Raw genomic sequence first — 23,585 nt, 5'->3', positions numbered from 1 at the left:
ATTTATCTCAGGGGCCTTTGAGCAGCGTTGATGGGGAATTGATGGCAGCCCTCAGTGTTCCGCACTCTGCTGTGTCTCGGGTCCCTTGGACATTTCAGGTCCTGCTTTTGATTGATCTCCAGGGCTGCAGAGGGCTTCAACACTCCACAGGCACAATTCTCCCCCAAAAGCAAGGAATGACAAGCAGTGATGGCTACCTGAGGACAGACCTAGGCTCAGGCTCTTTCTCCAGCCTCAGTGGGCTGTCCCAGGGATTTTCCCAAATGCCACTGAGAAAGAGAGCACGGCTGACAAGGGTGGGCATCAGCCTGTCCTTGGGCACTGGTGCCTGGGCCTGGCTGCAGGTCTAAGAGCCAAATGCCCAGGACAGGTGGACGCCGGAGAATCGCCTCCAGAAGCACCACTGCTTCCAGAAGGGAGGAGTAGACGTTCAGTCCGGACTCAATCATCTCACCTGGAGAGCTCTACACCAATCACATGAAGGTGTTTTCACAACAAAGCCCGAAATGGGTGGAACAAGGACTGTTAAAAACTGATGGGGGTGTTTAGATGTGGGAATGCCCTAACATATCTAGCAGGAAGCATAGTCATTTGCATATTTTTAATTTAAAAAGTGCATTCAGAAACTGGATACAATAACCTCTATCGCAGAGAAAATGATTGATGACATCTGGCCCAGGGAACGTCAGCCTGGATGTCAGAAAGGCCAGCAGCAAGGTGGCCAGAAAGCCTCCCAGCTCCCAGGAGCTGAGCACCAGCCGAGCAGAGAGGACACTGTTCATGAGGGAGCTGTATCCCAAGGAGTAGCGTGTGGCTGGGTAGCCATGGGTAGGCCATGTTGGAGAGAGGAGAAAACACTCAGTGGAGCCGAGGGAGAGAAGAAAGAACAACTGGAGGATGCAGACACCGAAGGAGATGGTCTGGCTAGTCCCTAGCATGACCCCTATGGCTTTGGGAACAACACCCGTAGTGTACCAGATCTCCAGAAAGGCGAGACTACAGAGGAAAAAGTACATTGGGGTAGGGAGGATGCTGTTCATCCACACGAGGGCTATGATGGATGCATTGCCCATGGCTGTCAGGGAGTACATCAGCGCAAATACCACCACAGGGGAGACCCGGGAATGCCACAAGCCTGAGAAGCAAAGAGGGATGAATTCTTCCACACTTGTCCCATTTGCAGTGTGCCCCCAAGTGTTGAGGTTCATCTGCAAAGACAGGAAAGTCTCTGTGAGAGTTCGCATGCCTGTGCTGGTCCTTCAGATGCTACTGGTAGTGAAACAAAGCCATCATCCCTGAAAAAGTAGTTGGTGCAGAGCACGCGGGAACAGCATCTGCCCTAAGTTAAAATTGTCAGGGAAATCCTTTGCTCCATCTAGTGGGAGTATACACCAGAGGGTCACCAGCATCGTGAGCATAAAAACATCCCCACACCCACCTCATCAACGCACTGAAGCTCAAACTGGCCGCACTGAGGAGGCGGTTTTCTGTTCCCCGCTGTGTGCCACAGGGAGTTGGATCTCCGGGGATCTCATGGGTTTGCTGGAGATGGGTGATGCTCTCTCTTCACACCGGCCAACCTAAGAACAGCAGTGCCATTCTCTGAAGTGGCTGTCAGGCTGGGTGTTTGCCTCCTGCCTGCAGCTGGGGTGTCTGAACCTTGTCAGGAGCTCTGTGCTCTCTTGCGTGGCCCCTTGCTGATAGGCGGGAGACGTCTGAAACAGCCACGTCCCAAGAGACTGGAAACGTCAAGTATTTGGTGCTGGATATTCATGTGGTCCTGAAACCTCCAGGGTGGAGATAACTAAAGGCAACTCTGGACACTGGAATACAGAGAGAGTAAGGTAAGGGATTGACCTACCTCATTTCCGAGCCTCTCACTGCAGCTAAGGCCTAAGTCTTCAGTCTTCCTTGAAGTGAAGATCTAAGTAAAGATCTAAGCGCAAAGTCAGACAAGACATGAGTTGGGGGAAATTGATCTCCCTTGCCTCCAGAGCAGGTGTCTGCAGGTGAGCTGCTCATCTTTGCTCCGTTGATCGTCAGCGGAGAGAAATAGGCACTGTCAAACCTCAGTTCACCCTGTCTCGTACAGATCAGGCAATCCATGCCTACCAGCATCTATTTTTCTTCTGTTCACACTCAAGATAGACTAGACAGCTGGCTTAAACAACACACACACACACACACAAGTCTCGACCTCTTGGCATCTAGAGTTAGTTGAGAAGATTCGCACCCAAACGGAGGCTGTGTACACTGTCCAGGGCCACCGCACAGGAGTTGGACTTGACAGAGTCATCTTCTGCAAGTCCTGTGTCCAAGGCTTCAGTGTGGTTGAGGGGAGACTGATCTGCACTTGGGGTGAGGGCGAGATGCAGCTGGTGAGAGTAACGTGCCCCGCTGGAGCCCTTTCACCCCCACAAAAGCCCTTTCCCTGCTCTCTGTCTGTCCCTGAGTACCGTGGACATGGATATGGGCTTTAGCCATGGATGGGGGTGCTTGGAAGGCTAAGTAGGTGTGGGCTTACTTATTGTTCGGTGAGGATGGGGACCTGGTGACAAATGATCGGGAAAAGGCTGACGTACTCAATGCCTCTTTCTCCTCGGTTTTTACTGGTATGGCTTCTCCTCAGGCCTACCACATCCCTGAGCCTTCCCACGGACTCTATGAGAATGAAGCAGCACCCACAGCAGAAGCAGAAACAATTAACGAGCTCTTACTATCAGTTGGACATACACAAGATCATGGGACCACATGGGCCCCATCCAAGGGTGTTCAAGGAGCTGACTGGACAGTCCCTACTCAGTCCCTGGAAGGAAGATGGGGCAAATAATCTCAGAAGCCATTGCTTGACTCATGAAAGGCAAGAAGGGGGTTGGGAGCAGCTCAGCTGGGTTTACCGAGGGCAAATCATGCCTCACCAACCTCATTGCTTTCTGTGAGGAGGGGACTGGCACTGTGGGGAAGGGGAGGGCACTGGCTGTGGTGTACCTTGACTTTAGCAAGACCTTTGCCACGCCCTCATGGGTGCACACACATGCACACCTAGACACACGCAGAGGTATGCGCACTCACAGGCACACACACACACAGATATGTTTGCTGTTGGGGAATTTTTATGGTACCCTTTGAGGCAAATTAAATACACGCTTTTGCTTAGATTTGAAGAAAAAAAAACACCAAATGATCAATGTCTTGGACAGAGTCCTACCCCCATAAGCAGTTCTGCAAAGAGTCTGCAAAGATGTGTCAGGAGCCAATTCCTTATGTGCACTGGCACCAGCACCGATCCTGTCAGCATTGGCATGGGGCACTTCAGCCTGGCCTTGGGTCTGTCCTCCAGCACCAGCTCTGCTGCCCAAAGGTGGCCACTGAGCATTCACATTCCAGATTGCTACAAGACAATGTGCAGCTGTTTCCTATCTCATCACCAAGGGAAACTGCACCCCCTCACAGGGAATCCTTCTGGCTCTGGCATTCCTGCTGCCACCACTTTAACCCCTTCTGCGTTTCGGCCTTCTTGTTCTCTGCGCCAGATCATTGCTTGGTCACCAATTGCCACTGCTGAGCAGTTACAGTTTGAACTTCCCCTTCAGTGCACACACAAATTCACACACGGGCACAACCACACGCTTGAGCTTACACGCACCCAAAGAACAACTCATACGTGTGCACTTGTAAAGAGGTGTGTGCACACACGGGTCAAAAGGAGCCCATGTGCATACCAACATGCACAGCCACGCCCCATACCAGCATGTACGCACAGATATTCAAACACACGTGCTTATACATATGCATGCTCCTACACGCATGCATTTGCATACAGATCTACATGCATGCTCCTCCACACAGAGGCACACACACAAAAGCACACATCTACACGCACCTATGCCCACACAATTACATATATGCAGACCAGCCACACACATTCATGCTCTCCTGCATGAAGGCACGTGCGTGGGCTAAAACACGTACACACTCATGGACACAATAGCCCAAACACACACACACATAGAACATTTGTGCACACCCATGTTTGCATGTGCATTACCACAGGCACACACATGTATGTGCGAATGCACACATGAGCACAGCCAGATGGACATGTACGTGAGCACGATCATGCACACACCACTGAGAACCAGGAATCCTGACACCAGCCCTCAGCCCCTCTAGATGACTCTAGCCAAGCCCTTCAGACCCTACAGTTAAGGCAACGCATCAGTCACTGGCCAGTCCCATCAGCTTTCATGAGCTGAAGGGTTTGGCAGTGGTTCAGTCAGCAGTTTTGTCACTGTAAGACGGACAGAAATCACAGCAGAGTCGAAGCTGTCATGGCCTTTCCAGACATTGAGCTTCTCCGTGTCTCAAGTCTGTGTGTGAAGGATAATACAAACACTAGAGAACATCCCCATTGCTACAGCCCCCCAAAGAATTCCCATATTACAAGGAAAAGAAAAATAATTCCTGCAGAGTTAGAGGCTCCTATTTGACCTTAATGATCTCCTCAAGGGTCTGGGACCAGCCCCCGTGTTTCCCAGGAACATGTTTCCCAGGGACATTGCGCAATCTCCATCCTGAGAGGTGTTCGAGGATGGACTGAATGTGAGCTTGAGCAACCTGATCTAATGGGATCTGTTCTGAGCAGGGCGGTGATCTAGATGACCTCTGGACATCCCTTCTCACCTATATTCTGAGTCTGTGAGTCCCCACCACCCCGGCCCTCCCTGACCCCTGCACACCCATGGGCACGTGTGTCCTCACACCCCCTTTGCCTCAACACCACTTTTAGGCATGGTGCTGGGACTGCAGAGGGGCAGCTGAAGGGAGGCTCTCACCCTCCTCACGCCCACCCGCAGGACACCAGTGGCTGCTGTTTCCAGCCCCTGAGCTGGGAGACAGCTCTGGGAAGCTGCTCCATCTGCTGGGGCAGGGCCCTGCTGCTGCCCCGGGCTGCCCCCGGCGCTGTGCAGCCTTATTCTTGCTGGGGAGTCCTTGCTGGAGGAGGGGAGAGCCCATTCCCCGGGAGAGCAACTTGTGCCCCTGCAGAGCCACCGAGCCCTCCCAGCCCGGGCGAGACCCCGAGCGGCGCCGGCGCAGGGCTCAGCCCCGGGGCGGAGCTGGCGGCGGCGGAGAGGAGAGGAGGCGGCGGAGAGGAGGCGCCGCGGCCGGAGCAGAGAGCCGGGGCTGGCGGGGGGCAGCGAGGCGCGGGCGGCGGAGCGGCGGGATGCGGCGGTGCCGGGGCGCAGGGCTGGCGGGGCTGGCCGCGGTGCTCCTGGGTGCGCGGGGCTGGCGGTGGTGGATGGGGCCGGGGCTGTGCCCGGGCTGCTCCCCCGGGAGCCCAGCGCCAGCTCTTCCCTCTCCTTCTTCGACGTCTCTTTCCCCCTCCCTGCCTCTCTGCCATCTCTCGTCCCCCTTTCCAAACCCGCCGAGTCCCCTCTTCCTGGTCTCCCTATTTTTCCATCATCTCTGTCGGTACGAGCCTTCTTGCACGTATCCCTGCTTTTCCATGCCCCCTCTCCTTCCCCTGTGCATTCCGCAGTTCTTACTGCCCTGAATATAGCCCTCTGGCCTTCACTGTAACAACCCCTCTCCCTGTCTGCTCTTTATCCATTTATCCACCCATTTTTTGACTCCTCTCTCCAGGCATCTACCATCCCTAACCCTTCTTCCTACTCTGAGACCCCTCTCCCATCTCTCCCTCTGCTTCCTTCATACCTGTAAGCACGTTTGCTTTCCTGCACCATGCCGTTATTCTATACATCCTCTCATCCCCCTGTGCATTCAGCATTTCTTCTTCTTCTGAATTCAGCCCTCCTTCCTTCACTGTAACACACTCAACTCCCCTGATTCCTCTCCCTCTCGCCACCCATCCATCCGTGCACCTGACTTTCACTCTATCTCTGCATGCACCAATTCCAAATTCCCCCCCAGACTTCTCCCCTTGCTCCACACACCCACACCAGGATCACTCTCCGTCCCTGTTGATGGGCACATGTCCCCATCCGCTCCAGTCTGGCTCTGTCTCACTGCCGCTCTTCCTGACAGTTTCTCTGGGAAAAGAGCCATCAGAGCTGGGCGATCTTTGGTGATCTTTGGCCTTTCCTTCTCCTTTCTCGGCAGTGGCTGCGGGCAGAGCCCAGGTGCAGCAGGAGCCGTCGGCAGAGACCACCGAGGGCACCGGCATCGCCATCAACTGCTCACACCCCAACATACAGATCACCGACTACATCTACTGGTACCGTCAGCTCCCGGGCCGAGGCCCCGCGTTCCTGGCGCTCGGTCTCAAAGGGTCCAAGGAGGTGCAGGAGCCGCCGGGGCGGCTGTCGGTGGCGGCAGACCGCCGGTCCAGCGCCCTGTGGCTCGCCCGGCCCCGGCGCGGGGACGCGGCGGTGTATTACTGCGCCGTGGGAGACACGGGGAGAGGAGCCGGGGCTGCGGCCGCGGCCGGGCACGAACCGCCGCGGACGGGGCCGGGCGTGTGTGTCGGGGGCGGGGGGACAGCCCCGGGCGGGCCCGCCAGGGGGCGCTGCCGCTCCGCCCGCCGGGGCCGCCCCGCCCCGCCCGGCCCCGCCCCGGGGCGGTTCCCCCGCCCCACCGGCACCGGCCCCGGCACCGGCCCCGCCGAGCCCCGCAGTCCCCGCGCCCCGCAGCCTCGGTCCTTCCCTGTCCCTGTCTCTGCTCCTTCCCCTGAACACCCCATGTCTTGCACAACCCCAAAACACTTTTTCACTCCACCCGTAAGGAGTCTGATCCCCCTGTGGGCAGAAACACCCCCAGTTTATGCGATGATCTCCTCACCGTTCTGGCAGGCGTCATCCCCAGACAAGGGGTCGGTCACACTACCCTGAGGGTCAGTGAGAAGACTGCGGTAAAGAGGGTTGTGCTGGACGTCCTCCTGCCAACGAGCAGCCGTGTGTCTGTCTCTGGGTGGGACGTTGACAGCAGTGCTGTTCCCAGAGACATTTCCCTTGAAGGGCCTCATCTGTGGTCTGGGGAGAAGGGAGAGAAACCCCTGTGGGCACAGGGCGTCAGACACCTGGATCTAGGTGCCTTTGGTTCTTCCTCCTCTCAGACACTGGCGAGGGACAAGGAGCCCATCGGGGCTGCGAAGGGGCCTGTCTCCATCTCCGAGAGAGGTGGGTGCAGGCCCCTGCCTCTGGCTGGGCACTGGATGGCAGGAGAAGTTCACCATGGACACTCCTCCCTGGCTGGGGGCTGGCTGGGCTGGCTGTGATCTCCGGGAGGAGCAAAAAGCAGGAAAACTGCCTGCAGCCTCCTATTGCCTGCCAGCAGACTGCTTGATCTCTTCCTTCAGGCTCCTACGGGAACTTTCAGGTGCCCCAGGCCCCTTTGGCCATGAGACCTGGAGCTGAGAGGCAGCGCTTCTACACCAGGGTATGTCTGCCTGAGAGGATGCTCCAGCACCTTCTGACTTGGAGGGCTGAGAAAAGCCCAGCTGTGGCCTGGCTGCCCAAACATGAACCTCCCACTGCTGAACAACCTCCCCTTGGCCCTTGCAAACCTGGAACACAGTGAGGGTCACAGTTTGGGGTCTTTCCTTGGCCTGAGCACTTCAACAACTCTAATTTCTCACCCTACAGAGCAGAGTGGCAGAGGTGTGGAGTCCCCAGGGCGCCTGACGCAGAAGAATCTCTTCTTCATTCCCTCCCACCAGCTATTTACACACACCTCCAAGATCCCCCATGGGCCTTCTCTTCCCCAGGCTGAACACTGCAGACCTCTCAGCATGTCCTCATAGGAAAGATGCTCCAGTCCCTGCACCATTTCGCTGGGCTCGCTCCAAAATCTTTCTTGTACTGGGGAGCCCAGAACTGGACCACTCCAGAGGTGGCCTCACCAGCGCTGAGTAGAGAGGAAGGATCAGGTCCCTTGTCCTGCTGGCAATGCTCTTCCTACTGCAGCCCAGCACGCTGTTGGCCTTCCTTGCCACGGGGGTGCATTGCCACAGCAGACTCAGGAACACCCCCGAGCCCTGAAACTGAGTGGGACAAGCAGTGAGTATTCAGGAGAAGTATCCCAGCTGCTTGTCCAGATCTTACTCTTCCCTCCGCATGCCCCAATGACCACTGTTGGAGAAGGGGGCTCTTGGTAGGAGACCTGACTGCTCCTGCGGTTTAACCTCCTAGCCAAAGAAGCCCAAAGAGGGAAAATGTCTTCCTAGCCCTGCATCTGGGGATCAGTGAAAGCCTCAACGTGTGAGCAAGACCCATCAGCCAGGCACAGGACAAGATTCCATGTCCAACCTCTTGAGCTGTCCCCCTGCTTTTCAGGTCTCTCCTCTGGCTCTGGGGACTCACCAGTGCTTGGCTGGGGGAGTGTCCCTGTGTCCCTGAGTCCCTCTGGGTTCTCTGCCCAACAGAAAGATGCTGGTGGCTGCCGTTCTGGGATCCAGTTTGTCCCTCTCTGCACACATCTCATGCACACGAAGGTGGATGAGAAGCCCCATTCCCACCTGGATGGGGTAAGAATGATGACATTTGGATCCCATCTGGAGGTGGAACTCAGGTCTGTCTTCATGCTGAGCTGTACACAAACATCTGTGAGGGTGGGTTCAGGATCTTGCAAGAAACACAGGACATCTGGGAGAGCAAAGAGTAAATATGTTGGAATATGGGGACGTAAAATAACTCATTCCAGAATGACATTTTATGTGACCTGAGTGCTTTTTTTATCTGAAACTGGTTGGACTTTTGGCCAGTCTTTCCCTTTTCCTTCATGTTTGTAACATCTCGGGCTTCCTGGAAAGGGAATGCCATGGCCTAGCATTGCTGCAGGTGTTGCAGGGAGACACTTCAAAGACTGAGCTCAACATGGGGTTTCCTCCCAAAGCCTTGACTCCAGAGACCCAGTTTTCTCTAGGGACAGGAGCCCTTCAGTGTCCCGAGGAACTCGCTCACCTGAGCAAGTTCAGCAGAGGCCACTGTCGGGGCATGTGGGAGGTGAGAGCTGCTGGTTCACTAAGGCTGTCAGACCAAGTCCCTTTTCCTTTCCAAGGGAAGAAGAAGTAAAAGGGAAAGTGATAAACAAAGCACACAGGGACACCAATCTCTGAGGAAGTGATAAGGGAGACAAGGAGGGAGACCAGAGCTCTGCAGCCTCTAATTGATGGGCCATTAGGGAACTATCGGTGTGGCTCTGAAGTGGGTCAGGCTGAGCTTTGTAAGTGACAAGAGGTGACAAGAGGAACCTGAGGATTTGGGATGTCTGAGGGGGGTCCTGCAGGACTAGGCAACACTTGTTAAGGCATGCTTAGGGGAAGGGTCAACGGTGGGGGGGAGAGGGGAGACTGGGGAGGAGCCAGGGGAGGCAATAGAGAGGAGGAAGGATAAAAGGAGGTATCTGCACCTCAGCAGGGGCTGGTCAGTGCCCTTGTTGGGATGAGCCCTGCGCCTGATCACCACAGTCCCCCTGCCTTCTTATTAAACCCTTTCTTAACCATCCTTCTGTGCAACTTCCCATGTGTGAGGGCCAGGAACTGGGGAGACTGGTGTGAAAGAGCGATGTGGGTGCCAGTAACTGGGCAACCAACCAATGGCCATGGGGATTGTAGGCCTGGGTGCCAGCAACTGGATGGCCCAGGGTGTTTGTAGCAAGGTCTAAGTGCCAGCAACTGGAGAGGAGGTCACTGGTCACAGGACCTGTCGGTCTCTGTGCCAGCAGCTGGAGGGACTGGGGTGTAAGCAAGGTCTGGGTGCCAGCAACTGGAGAAAGAAGAACATGTCACAGGGCTCATACCTCTTGCTGTCACCAACTGGAGGGACCACATCTCACGTGTCTGTGTGAGAGGTCAAAGGACTGGTGACTGGAGGCACCTCAGTGTGTTTCTCATTTTTCCAGGCTCTTCTCTATGGTGTCCAGTGACAGGACAAGAGGCATTTGGCACAAACTGAAACAGAGGAGGCTCTGTGTGAACACCAGGAAACACTTTTTCACTGTGAGGGTGAGGGAGCGCTGGCACAGGATGCCCGCACAGGTTGTGGAGTGTTGTGGTTTAACCCGGCAGGCAGCCAAACACCACACAGCTGCTCGCTCACTCCCTCCCCACACAGTCGGATGGGGGAGAGAATAAAAAAAAAAGTGAAATTCGTGGATTGAGATAAAGACAGTTTAATAGAACAGAAAAGGAAACGATAATAATAATAATAATAATAATAATAATAATAATAATAATAATAATAATAATAATACTGATAGAATATACAAAATGAGTGATGCACAATGCAATTGCTCACCACCCACTGACCGATACCCAGGCAGCGATTGGTACTTTCCGGACCACACCTCCTAGTTCATATACTGAGCATGACGTCATATGGTATGGAATACCCCGTTGGACAGTTGGGGTAGCTGTCCTGGCTATGCTCCCTCCCAGCTCTTGTGCACCTGGCAGAGCATGGGAAGCTGAAAAGTCCTTCACTCCTGGAAACACTACTTACCAATAACTAAAACGAGCCATGTGTTATCAACATTCTTCTCATACTAAATCCAAAACACAGCACTAGGAAGAAATTTTCCTCTATCCCAGCCAAAAGCAGGACATGGAGTTTCCATCCTTGGAGGTATTCAAAATCCATCTGCTCACGGTCCTTTGCAACCAGCTCTAGGTCACCCTTCCTGAGGTGGGGTTTAGATCCCCTGACCTCCAGAGGTCCCTTCCAAATTTACCAATTCTGTGTTTCTGTAACACAAGGCATGAGGAGGGTCTGAGAGAACTGGCCTTCTTCAGCCTTCAAAAGAGAAGCTTAAGAAAGAGCTTTTTGATCCTTCTAACAGTTGACTGAGGATGAAGGGCCAGATGAAGCCAAACTCTGCCTGAGCACAGAGATAGAGCAAAGGGCAATGGACAGGATCTGGAACAGGGGAAATTCCTACTAGAAATTTGGAATTGTGGTTTTTTTAACAATGAGGGTGGAGCATGTGTGTAGATAGATCCCAGTAAGGTTGGGAATCCAGCTCCACAGAGAGTTGATTAAAATGCCATTAATTGGAGGTAACACCAGAAGGTCAAGGGGGATAGCATGCATGACGTTATGCCCTTTCAGATGCTGGGAACCCTGAGTTATGGAGCATAAGCTGGGGTTGAGCACATAGTGCAAATCCTGCCCATGCTGAGATTCACTGGCATTGTCGTCTTTGAAGTTTTCATGGGATTTTCTTGGAAATAAACCACTCCTGATTTCTGCTGTTGAGCAAAAGGACATTTGTATGAAAGCACGGTGCTTCACTCCTAGGTCAAGACAAGGACGTGTTTGTGGAACGTTGCCCAGTTTGCCAAGTGATATATACAGCTCAGCACAGCCCAGCTCCGTGCCTGCTCAGGTCAGGTTAACTTAACGATAATGAACAGTTTGTTATCTCTGCCACGACTGGGGCACGGGATCACCCTTTCAGCTCTGGGTGCGGGGCTGCCCTATCCCCACCCCTCGCAGTGCAGCACTCCAATGGGTGCCCCATGGGCTCCCTGGGAGTAGGGGGTGACCCCCTGATCCCTCATCCTGTTCCCTGCCGACCCCTCACCCTTTCCCCAGAGTAGGAGTAGGTTCTCCTTGTCATCCTGGGTTGGTGGCATCTAACAGCAGTGCTGGAGCCAGGTTCCTCTCTCGCACCAGAACAGGACACAGCCAGAGACCCTGGGCTGCTGCACAGCAGGGTTCATCTCCTGTTTTGGGGGATTTGGGGCAGGGGCGTTGTTCCCAGGCAGCTGAGGAAAGAAAGGGGAGTCGTGAGAGAAACAGAAGAGACTTCTGTTCCCAGAAGAAATAACAACGTCCCCAGAGAGCTGAGGACCCCAGGGGAAGATGTGAACCCCCAGTGGGGAAGAAAGCCCTGACCTCCCAAATGGCCCGGCAGTGGGTGTGCAGAAGAGCAGGCGATTCTAGCTGGGAGGTGAGGACTCCACTGCGAGCTGACCGGGAACAGCCCCTTCCCACGACTGTTGCCCCCAGACCCCCAGGGCCCCCACTGTGGAAATGTGCAGTTGCCGTTGGCTGGGGGAGCCACAGGTGGTGCTGCTGGAGGAGGGGGAAACCCAGAAGGAGCATTTCAGGCACAGCAAGAACAGATCCTTTCTCTTCCCCGCTTCTTCCGTTGCTCCCCCACAGAGTCGTTTCCGGCAGCTCTGTTCTCTCGTTTTCTGACTCTCTCTCGCTCAGCAAACAGGCAGGTTGGTCTCGGCATGCCCCTCGGATATCTCGTCCTCGCTGCCTTCCTGGGGCAACGGCTGGGTAAGTCCTGGCTTTTCATCAATGCAGACTTCATCTTCCCCCCAGGAAACCCTCGCCAGCCTTATCAGGACCACGTGGGGAACTACTCCTGAATTACAGGAAAACGCTGGGAAATGTCACCTCACATTTGTGGGTTTGCACCGGTTCTCTCAAGACGCCTTTGCTGTTGGAAAGGAGAGAGGAGAGAAGAGGAGAGAGACCTCAGACCCCTTCTCCTGCTTTTCTTTCCCTTTCAATCCATTTCCCTCTGCCTCTCTCTTCTGATCCTCCTGCTGTCACTACAGGAGATCTCAGCTGTCGCTGCACTCCCACATTTTTCCCTTTCCAAACACAAATTACCAGATCCTGTCAATGCTGCTACCGGGACTTTAAAGCCTTCATCCCATTGACATTAATAGGGTGCCCCAGTCTGCCTCCTGGCTGGCATATGTCTGTCATGGCCTCCAGTTTTCTGCTTGTTATCAACACAGCCAGGGCTTCCTCTTTCTACCGTTCAGCTCAGCTTTGTATGTATTCAGGCACCCAGGAGCCCTTGGAGATGACAGGGATGGGGAAGGAACTCCATGGGCCCCTCAGCCTGCTGGAGGGCTGCTGGTCCCAGCACACAAAGGTCAGGCATGACAGGCTGTTCCCTGGTCCTCTGGGCAGTAGGAGCAGGAGCAGGGACACAGCACAGCTCTCCTCAGGGTCCACGCTGGGCTGAGAGCTCCGAGCTCCTGCCCAGAACCACTCTCCCCTGGCTGTCCCCAGGCCTCAGGATTTTCCTGCAGGGCAAGGGACAGGGAACCTTCTCCACCAGGGCTTTGCATCCACTCCTGGTTTGCTTCCTGGAGCCTTTCCCTGCAGAGCTGCTGAGCCTTGCTTTCTTCCAGGCACCATGGGGCAGACCACCGTCACCCAGCAAGAAGGACAACTCACGGTGAAGCAGAGAGACACCTTCCAAACCACCTGCACCTACCAGACCTATAACTTTCAAGGTTTGCTCTGGTACCAGCAGAGGAAAGGCCAAGCCCCACAGCGTATCTCACACCATGCAGCAGCTGGCCCCAAGCGCAATGGCCGTCTCACCACGCTGCTGAACACCACGGGGAAATACAGCCTCCTGCGGCTGGAGGAAGTCGAGGTCTCTGACAGTGCCTTGTACCTCTGTGCTGTGCAAGACACCCTGGGGCAGGGAGCTTCCTTGGCTGTGCAACAACCCAGGGGAGGGAAGGGATGTGTCTGGGCAAGGCTGAGCTTGGGGGAAGGGGCCCTGAGGTGTCCCCTGGCAGCGCTGCTTCCCTTCTGCACCCAGGGATCTGCAGGACAAGACCCTCTTTCTGAAAGGGGCCGGTGTCAGTGGCTCTGGAGATGGTGACCATGACTGTAGGACAGAGCCTACTGGGAACCAGGATGCCAGGGGCTTGCTCTCAGCCCCTCAGGCTCAGTGTTAGTAAATTCCTGCAAGCCCAGGACTAATTAGGTCCATCAAGCACTGACCAGCCCCACCCAGAGGCCCCTAGAGGGCATTTTGACAGAGATTTGTGGGCTTGTTTGCTCTCTTGAATAAGTAAAGGCTCAAACTGGACTTGAGTCAAGCCATCAGTTATCTCCAGATGTTCAGCCCGTCCCAGTGCGATGTTTGTGCCTGAGGGGCAGAGCAAACCACACAGAACAGCCCCAATGCCAAAGGCCCAGGCGCTCTCCATGTTCCTAACCAATAAGCAAAGAGACCAACATACAAATGAAGCCTTACAACCCCCCGGGCTCCCTGCAGTCTCCTCAGGGGAGTTAGAGGGCTCGATGATCATCTGCAGCTCCTACACAGGGAGCAGTGTTGTGGTGATGAGCTCCCACAGCAGCAAGGGACTGTGTGTCTGGGACAAGCCAGATCTGCAGCAGGCTGCTGTAGGGGGATTTTTGTGTTACCCCTTGAGGTGAAATAAACACACGTTTGTGCTTAAATAATTACAAAAAGAAGTTAATGAACAATGCATTGGGCAGAGTCCTACCGCCATAAGTGGTTCTTCAAGGGGTCTGCAGAGATGCATCACAGGCACATCCCTTATATACACTTGCATCAGCACCAATCCCGCGACCGGTTGCATGGGGCGCCTTAGCCCAGCCATGGGTCCATCCCTCAACCCAGCTCTCCTGCCCCAAGGTGGCTCCTGAGCTCTCCATTCCAGGAGGGCTGCAGGACAATGCTGGGGCCATTCCTTATCTCAGCACCAAGGGAAACTGCACTCCCTTACAGGGAGTCCTTCTGTCTCGGGCATCCCTGCTTCCAGCCCCTTTAACTCCTTCTGAAGTTGGGCCTTCTTGCCCTCCATGACAGATCATTCCTTGGTCACCAATCACCATTGCTGAGCAGTTACAATTTGAATTTCCCCTTCACTGCAGATGCTGAGGCTGGGGATGGGCAATGAGGCTGTGCTCAGGAAGCTTCCTCCCTCCCCAAATGGATTCTATGTGGTGTTTTGATCTCCTCAGGCTTGAGGAGACTCTGCTATCCATGATGTAATGTTTCCTGTCCATTCCAGACACCAGTTTATGCAGTTTATGTTCCCATAACACACCACATGAAGCCGCAGTCTTCTTATTGTCAGTGATGTAAACATGCAGGGAAAGCTCAGCTCTCTGGTAAAGTACAAGCTGCACACATTGAGCCTTGCATTTCTATATTAGAGATTTGTTCATCTTGACCACTATTAAGAAGAGGAGGCACATCCATCCTCCCCGACAGCAACTGGGTTTGTCTTCTCTCGAGACAGGGATACATGAAAACTGGTTCCATTGTGTTATTTCCCTCCTGAACTTCAGCCATGGCGGTGATGTAAAGAGCTGCTGTACCTTCTCCTTCTCCTGTCTGCGTGGCCAATGATAAAACACAACAAACGCAGACAATGAAAAGCTCGACCCAGGCAGCTCCCAGCATGGGGCATCCATGGGCCCCCGTTCCCCTCTGCTCTCTGGGAGACAGCCCCAGCCTCAGCCTCCTATCAGCAGGTGCCTCATCCACCCCACTGGACCATCGTTCCAAGGAATCTCTGGGGACATTAAACATTCCCGTGGGAGCAGGTTGCTTGCTCCTGCTCCTCCGGTATAATGGACGGGCACGTTCGGCACCACATGTCCTTTGTCTGCTCAGCCAGGAATGACCAAACTGTGCCTGGAGCACTGCTCTCCTCCCCTAAAGGGTTCTTCTGTCCTTTAATCCCTGGGCACAGAGGTGGCTCCTCAAGGGAAACACCTGCATGAGCAGCAGCTGCTGCAGAAACTCCCCACGCGGGGACAGGCACTGTCCCTCACTCTGCTGGGTGGGGGACACCCAGCACAGCCTCTGCTTTACAGACGGACCCTCTCCAAGCTTCACGGAGTCACATGAGTGACCTCCCAACGCCTGTGCTAGCCAGGGCCCCAGACCCTGTCCCCTGCGCCCACCCTTGGGGACAGACTGGCAGGGGAGGTTCTCTCTCTGCTACACACCTCCTGCTCCAGAAGAGAAGGCAGGTGAAGCCTTCTTCAGGCGGCTGGGGAAAGCCCCACAGTCACAGGCCCTGGTACCCATGGGTGACTTTTGCCACCCCAGTGTCTGCTGCAGGAGCAAACTGGCTGGGCACAAGCAAACCAGGACATGGCTGGGGCACAGGGAAGACAAATTTCTAATGCAGGCAATCCATGAATGGACTAGGAGAGAGGCTCGGTTAGACCTGCTACTCACAAATGAGGAAGAACGGTGGGATGATGTGAAGTTCAAGGGCAGCCTTGCCTGCGGTGACCATGAGACTGTGGGCCTTGAGATCCTCGGAGGACTGACCAAGACAGACAGGAGGATTACTGCCCCCGACTTCAGAAGAGCACATCTCAGTCTCTTCAGGGACCTACCTGCTTGGCAGGATGCCATGGGAAACTGCCCTGCAGCACAGGGGGTCCCAGGAGAGCTGGGTAACCTTCAAGGAGAGCCTCCTCAGAGCACAGGCATGGTCCTCTGCAATGTGGAGGAAAAAGCAAAGCTGGAGTGGAAACCAGCAAGGGAGGTGAAGGGAACCAGGAAAGGTGTCTCCGAGCCTATGGGCAGCAAACGGAGGGCTAAGATGTGATGAGATGGGGTCTCATTGCTCGGTGAGGAAGAAGACCTGGTGACAAATGATTGGGAAAAGGCTGACGTACTCGATACCTGTTTCTCCTCAGTTTTTACTGGTATGGCTTCTCCTCAGGCCTACGACATCCCTGTGCCTTCCTCTACAGGAATGAAGCAGCACCCACGGTAGAAGAAGAAACAATTAACGAGCTCTTACTATCAGTTGGGACCACTTGAGATGCATCCAAGGGTGTTCAAGGAGCTGACTGGACAGTCCCTACTCACTCCCTGGAAGGAAGATGGAGCAAGTAATCTCAGAAGCCATTGCTTGACTCATGAAAGGCAAGAAGGGGGTTGGGAGCAGCTCACCTGGGTTTACCGAGGGCAAATCATGCCTCACCAGCCTCATTGCTTTCTGTGAGGAGGGGACTGGCACTGTGGGGAAGGGGAGGGCACTGGCTGTGGTGTACCTTGACTTTAGCAAGACCTTTGCCATGCCCTCATGGGTGCACACACATGCACCCCTAGACACACGCAGAGGTATGCGCACTCACAGGCACGCACACAGATATGTGTGCACACACGGTCTCACACACCTGGGCACAACCACACACCCGAGCTTGCACACACCCAAAGAGTAACTCATACGTGTGCACTCATAAAGAGGTGTGCACACACGTTCCCAAAGGAGCCCATGGGCAGACACAGGCACCGCCACCCCCCCATACCAACATGGATGCACAGATATTCAAGCACTCATGCTTACACGTATGCATAGTCCTAGCACGCATGTATTTGCAAACAGATTTCATGCACGCTCATGTACAGAGATGCACACAGATAAAAGCACACATCTGCAGACGCGTATGCCCACACACTTTCATATATGCTGACCAATGTCACACCCATCCATGCTCACCTGCATGAAGTCACATGCATGTGATAAAACATACACATTCATGAACAGACGTGACCAAACACACACGTGCAACATTTGTGCACACTCACGCTTGCATGTGCATTACCTCAGGCACACGCGCGCGCACACATACAGACATGCCTATGTATGAATGCACACATGAGCACAGCCAGAGGAACATGTATGTGAGCATGAACGTACACACCCCCCACTGAGAACCAGCACGCTCAATGCCCGCTCTCAGCATCTCAGCATAACTCTAGGCAAGTCCTTCAGACCCCACAGTTAAGGCAATGAATCACACACCATCCGCTGTAGTGAGCTCAAGAGCTTGACACTGGTTCAGTCAGCTGTTTTCTCACTAGAAAAGAGAGAAACCACAGCAGAGTTGAAGCTACCATGGCATTTCCAGACATTGAACCTCTCCACGTCCCAAGTCTGTAGGTCAGGGATAACGTAAAACCTCGAGGACATCCATATTGCTGCAGCCAGAAAGAATCCCCACATTACAACTGAAAAAACTCCTCCAGCCTTAGATGCACCCAACTGTCCTAAGCAATCTCCCTAAGAGAGATGTGGGGGTATGGGACCAGCCCCAGCTCCGTAAAGGGAACGGTGCCCCTCTGATGTATTCACACAGCAGTGCGGTGGTTTGCCTGGGACAAGCCAGACTGCCCACAGGCTGCAAACACGGAGGCTGGGACACCAGAAATTATACCAGTAAGAAAGGCACTCAGCCTCTACAAAGCAATCCTTAAAATGCCATTTATAAGCGCTAAGTCTAGAAAGAAAGAGAGGAGAGCATAGATAACGTTCCATCCCTTCAGATGCTGGGAACCCTGAGCTACTCTACATCAGCTGCTCTCACAGACCGAGAGAATGACAGAACGTTCAAGGTTGGAGGGGACCACTGGAGGTCATCTGGTCCAACGCCCCTGCTCAAGCAGGACCATCTAGGGCCAGTTGCCCACCAGTCCGTCTAGGTGGTTTTTGAGTATCTCTAAGGAAGGAGACTTGGCAACCTCCCTGGGCAACCTATGCCAGTGCTCAGTCACTCCCACAGCACAGTACAATGTGTTGCCCCCTCGCCAGGGCACCGCACACCGTGCAGATCCCGTCCATGGAAGGATTACCCCATTTGGGTCACTCATGCTTTTAGAGCATTTTCTTCAAATGGAAACAGATGTAGTCATCATTTCTACTGCCAAACACTACAACCAGGCCAGAAGTTCATTCCACGTGAACAAATACCAGCATGCTTCTTTCTTAGGGTGTAAATCAAGGGGTTCAGCAGGGGAGTAAGAGTGGTGTAAAGAACAGCCGCAGCGCTCTCAGTCCATGGTTTAAATCACCATAAAAAAAAAAGAACCTCTGGCAACAACGCCCTTAGTTTGAGTTCTAAAACCCGCATGGATCCTATGCCCTTTTCCTACCTTTCCAAGATCAGTTTTGTCAGGCAGGCAAACCAGGGATCATGCCAAGAGCCCGTAGCAGCACTTTGGCAGTGCTTTGGCAAAAGGGCTCACTCCTCTGTCAGAAGAAATGCCATCCCTCCGTCTACAACAAGGATAATTGCAGATGCTATCATCATTAAGAAGGACCTTCTGCTTATTCCATGGTTTACTGTGGTGGGGTTAGGAAGTCCAACTGTGCTGCTGCAGACGATGGTTATTAATAGCATGATTTGGGAAAAAAGAATTCAGATATGCAAAGGAAAGGCCTTTATGAAGTTTTGGCCTTCAGTCGTTCTGAGACATGTGTCATTAGCCATAATTCCCTCTGGGTGGAGGACATTGGTATGGGGTTCTCCGTTCTTCCACTTGTACACTTTTGTCAAGACATCTGGATTTTCATGGCAGGAAATAAGATACGAGACCATAGTGGCTGCCCAGAGACATTTCCACTGATCAAAAGGGATGGGATTTACACGTAAAAGACACCTCTCCCCCCCGAGTGCCAGCCGATTCCTGAGCACAAATTCTCGGGGGGACCAATGAAGCAGTCAAGAGCTCTGAGCCCAGCTGCAGCTCCCTTGGGAAGAGCACCCAGTTCCTTCGTCCCTGCTGATCTTCACGTTCTCCTGCACGCTCTGCTACTGCTGGCTATGCCTGCTGGCCATGACCACTAGATTGGGTAGTGGAGAGGAGAGGAAGGTGGAGTAACAGCTATGGGCCATCCCAAGGGGGCTCTTCCCTGATTTAGCGCTCTTGCCATTCTACAAAGCAAACCATTTTCTGGAGCCCCTTACCCAGCCCCCACCACCCCAGCACAGCTCTGGCCATAACAAGAGGAACGCCCTTCCTCAAGAGCTCATGGGGCTGCTGACCCCTCAGAACCTCCCGCCGCTCTGGGCATTTGTGGGCAGAGACACAGCAAGGCAAGGCCTGATGGTGCCTGGCAGCAGAGCAGCCAGGGATGACTTCCTCAGCTCCAAGGGATGGTGCCCAAAAGAGGAGACACTGCAGGGGGTCCCAACCTCCCATTCCTCTGTGATTGGAGAAGGGTCGTGTTGTGCCCTCATCCCCTTCCACCCCAGAGCAACACCCTTCTCCTTTGGCAGCTTGGGGAGTGTCCGCAGAGGGAAGGACTACGTGGAGGCCAGGCTTGAATGCAGCAGAACTTTAATGAGTCAAAAGAGGGAAACAAAGTCACTCCAAGTGACATCAGCAGTGCAGGGAGCCCTGGAGGCAGTGGTCCCAAGGGAGGGAGCATCCCAAGAGTCTGCGGTCCTTGGCCATGGAGATGTACCTGCATGATGTCCAACTGCCTGCCCCATGGGGAGAGAGGAGCCAGATGGACCCCACCAGGCTGGCCTTGGTGGCACCTTGTAGCCAATGGGATCCAAAGCAAACAAAGAAAAGGGAGAGGAAGGCAAGGTCGGTCAGATATGCTGAAAACAAATCCAGAAGATCAATCCTCTGCCCAGCACCATGTTCTAGATCCTCAAGGTGTCTCCCTGGGGCTTCCCAGCATCTTCAGCAGGGGAGGCACCTTCTGCCACAGTAGCGGCTGGAAATGCCAGAGAGGTCACAGCACCCAGAGGTGATGGGCACTCCATCACAGCTGAGGATGCTGCCAACAGCAGCAGAGGTGGAGGATCCCACAACGGTGTTCTGCGGGAAGGAGCTGAGGATGGGGCCGGGCAGGGTCACCACCACGGGGGAGGGCTGGATCACAACGGTGGAGTTCTGGCACTGCCTGACACAGGGCTCATTGCAGCTGTTGGCCAGCGGGGTCGGGCCACAGGGCCGGCACGGCAGGCACTGGTCGTAGCAGGACATTCTTTAAGGGTCCGGAGGTGCGCCTGGGAGAGAGGACAGGGAGGAAGCAGAGCACAAGGGTGGGTGAGGAGCAGCGTGGTTATCACAAAGGAGCCAAGGCCACTACTGAGTATAGAGCTGGAAACTATGCCAGCAGCGACATGGTCTTTATCACCCTACAAAGAGCAGCCTGGCCCAGGGAGGCTCTCTCCTAATTTGTAAACCAAAAGCCCCCTCAGACACATCCCAGCCTCTCTCTAAGCAGACCTTTTCCTGCTTCCCTCTCTCATGAGAAGAAGATCCAAACCCCAAGACAGGACAGAGCAATATCAGCTGAGATGTCCATTGAGGAGAGATCTCACTTTGGAAGAGGAGGAGAAGGGGCTCCAGACTCACCTGGTTTCCAAGCAGAAGGAGGCAAGAGAAGGGGATGAGAGAGCAGGGACCTGGACTGGCTTTTATACCTGCCCTTCATCGCCGCAGGACCAGAGGCCCTTTGCAGAGGTAACAATTCTCTGACCAGCTCATCTTGAATGCAAACCATCGCAGCCAATGATATGGGCTGTGCTTTGGTTTCCAACACTGCTGCCTTTTCATTTCCAGGTTTGTGCCGTGCCCATTCCCCAATGAAGGCTTCTCCTGAGTGTTGAGATGAAAGGCCCCAGGATTTCGAGGGCAGGAATGCAGCAGTGCAGGCAGAAGACTCAGCTCACGTGGTGGACGTGTCCAGAGCAGAGAAGTGACATCAGCCTGGGTCACTCTGGTGGGGCTGTTTGAAGTGCTGTTCTCAGGAAGAAGCTCCAGCAATCCTCAGCTGCACACCATGGGCTCCCACGCATGAGGACGTGCCATGTCCTTGTCTCTTCCTCCCTCCTCAGCTCACCCCCATGGTCACTTGTTGTTGCCTCCCCAGGTGTGCATTGTGCTCCTAGGTTTTGACCCCATCCTGTCTAACACTGCCCGCAGGAAACAATTCTGGCTGGTTTTGACTCATCCCCTCTCTGTGCAGTCTGTGAGCACACAAAAAACGCCATGGGCATGCCTGGGACCTTGTTCTTCCCCAGAATGCCCCAGCCCTGCCTCAGTTGTCCACAGGGTTCCTTGGCAGAGGCCACGGTTGGATGTGTTCCTCCGTGTGTTCTTGTCTTGTGTGCTTCTGTGTGCAGCTGGGATTGTGTGAATGCACATGGGAGCACAAACTTGTGCATGACTCTACACCGATGTGCATGAGCGTGTGTGTGTCCTTGTGTGCCCACATCACGAGGGAATGTGCTGCTCATACTGAGGACCCTCTCCACTGCTCTCTCCATGAGCACCACAGAGCAGCAGGTTCCCAGGGTCAGGAGGAGCCTGAGTGCAGCTGAAAGGTGATGGCACCAGCCTGCTAGAGATCTGTCCAGGGAGAGGCCCTGAAATGCAGCTCCTGCCTCCTGAGCCCTCCTTTTCCTGCCCCTGCAGAGCTCACACTCCGCTGCTGTGTAACAATATTGAGAGTGCCCCAGCATGGCTGGCAGTCCCCCCCCCCTGCCTCTCCAGGCCAGGACACAGCTGCTCTCTCCAGCGATAGAGAGTTCAGAAGGATGGGCTTTGCTTTATGGGCAAGGAGAAAGGCTGAGGAATCCTGCTGACCATGTGCTGGCCATCCCTGAGCGGATCTGCTTCCAACGCAGTGTTGCGGTGGGACACACACCTGCCTCGTGTCCAAGCCAATGCCAAATGTTCTTGTGTAGATCATCGGCCTGGTGCTGTGTCAGGCAGAGGTGAGACCCTGGATCAAGCAGGTACTGAATGAAAGGACCACGGAGCTTGATATCGCAGTGCTCTGAGTGGAAGGACAGAGCCTGTGGCTTGCACGGGGAAAGCCAACAAAATGATGACTGCTTTGGTCTTCCACCTACAAGGACCTTCATGCCCTGCCTTGGAATCTCGGTCTGAGTGCCCAGCAACTGCCCCTGGGAGGGAAGGGGCATTGGATTCGAGACCGCACCTCCCAAAGCCTGCTGCTCTTCCACAGGGGTGTCCAGAAGAGACCCTCTTTCCAACAAGGGCTGTGCACATTGTGGAAAGTTCTTTAGCACATCTCCCCTCCTGAAGGTCTGTCTGCCTGGGCCCAGGTCCAGCTTGGAGACAGTGCAGTCGAGGGCTTCATCCCTTCCCTTTAGTGACCGCGATGAGATCACTGCCAGGGAGTTCTGCTGGGAGATCTCAGCCAGGGCTGATTCCTCTCTCCATGGAGCTGCTGCTGAGCTGAGGCTCTAGTGTACCTGAGGGCCAACCTCATTGCTTTCTCAGGAGGTAATGGGCACTGTGGAGAAGGGAAGGGCAGGGGATGTGTATACCCGGAGTTCAGAAGGACCTTTGACACCCTCTCCCGCACTTCCTTTAGAAAAAAACTGGCGATGAATGGGTTGATAAAGAGCCTGATAAGGTGGGTGGAAAATTGGTTGGACTACCAGGCTCCAAGAGTTGTGACCATGAAGAAATGGGCTGACTGGAACATGATGAAGGTCAAAAAGGGCAAGGGCAAGGCTTTGCATCTGATATCGGAACCAGCCCATGCAGTCACACATGTTGGGGAGTCACTGCCTAGGAAGCAGATCCACAGAAAAGGATGTGTGATTTTAGGACACCCAGCTGAACATGAGACCACAGGGAGCCCTTGCAGAGGTGTTCAAGGCTGGACTGATCGTGACCTTCAGCAACCTGATCTAATGGGACCTGTTCCGATCAGGGCGGTGATCTAGATGACCTGCGGAGGTCCCTTCTCCCCTACATTCTGACTCTGTGAGTGCCCACCACCCCGGCCCTCCCTGACCCCTGCACACCTTTGGCTCCTTCCAGCGCACCGGCGTCCCCGTGGCCGAGGTGCGGGTGCTGGGGAGTCCTTGCTGGAGGAGGGGAGAGCCCATTCCCCGGGAGAGCAACTTGTGCCCCTGCAGAGCCACCGAGCCCTCTCAGCCCGGGCGAGACCCCGAGCGGCGCCGGCGCAGGGCTCAGCCCCGGGGCGGAGCTGGCGGCGGCGGAGAGGAGGCGCCGCGGCCGGAGCAGAGAGCCGGGGCTGGCGGGGGGCAGCGAGGCGCGGGCGGCGGAGCGGCGGG

The 23,585-nt window shown here is 54.6% G+C and overlaps 2 protein-coding genes and 1 gene segment (V, D, J or C); 1 reads left to right on the top strand and 2 right to left on the bottom strand.

Moving 5' to 3' along the window:
* Window positions 1-587: 587 nt before the first annotated feature.
* LOC142091778 (olfactory receptor 6F1-like) lies at window positions 588-1,312 on the bottom strand. Its single transcript, XM_075171136.1, has one exon. It carries the CDS (start codon window positions 1,242-1,244, stop codon window positions 588-590), a length of 657 nt encoding a protein of 218 aa, XP_075027237.1. The 5' UTR covers window positions 1,245-1,312.
* Window positions 1,313-5,224: 3,912 nt separating this feature from the next.
* LOC142091777 (T cell receptor alpha variable 4-like) lies at window positions 5,225-6,416 on the top strand (the record flags this gene model as incomplete). The annotated part of the segment is given in 2 exon segments: window positions 5,225-5,276; window positions 6,121-6,416. Coding segments are annotated over 2 exon segments (348 nt in total), but the record flags the coding sequence as incomplete, so codon positions are not given.
* Window positions 6,417-20,202: 13,786 nt separating this feature from the next.
* Window positions 20,203-21,272, bottom strand: LOC142092077 (feather keratin Cos2-3-like). The gene is made up of 2 exons (XM_075171814.1): window positions 20,880-21,272; window positions 20,203-20,509 (listed from the first exon to the last, which is right to left on the bottom strand). Exons 1-2 carry the CDS (start codon window positions 21,029-21,031, stop codon window positions 20,203-20,205), a joined length of 459 nt encoding a protein of 152 aa, XP_075027915.1. The 5' UTR covers window positions 21,032-21,272.
* Between the last annotated feature and the right edge of the window lie 2,313 nt (window positions 21,273-23,585).

Source organism: Calonectris borealis, chromosome 22 (genome assembly GCF_964195595.1).
Source record: "Calonectris borealis chromosome 22, bCalBor7.hap1.2, whole genome shotgun sequence".
Classification (NCBI taxonomy): domain Eukaryota; kingdom Metazoa; phylum Chordata; class Aves; order Procellariiformes; family Procellariidae; genus Calonectris; species Calonectris borealis.
This window is presented reverse-complemented; position numbering and strand designations above follow the sequence as displayed.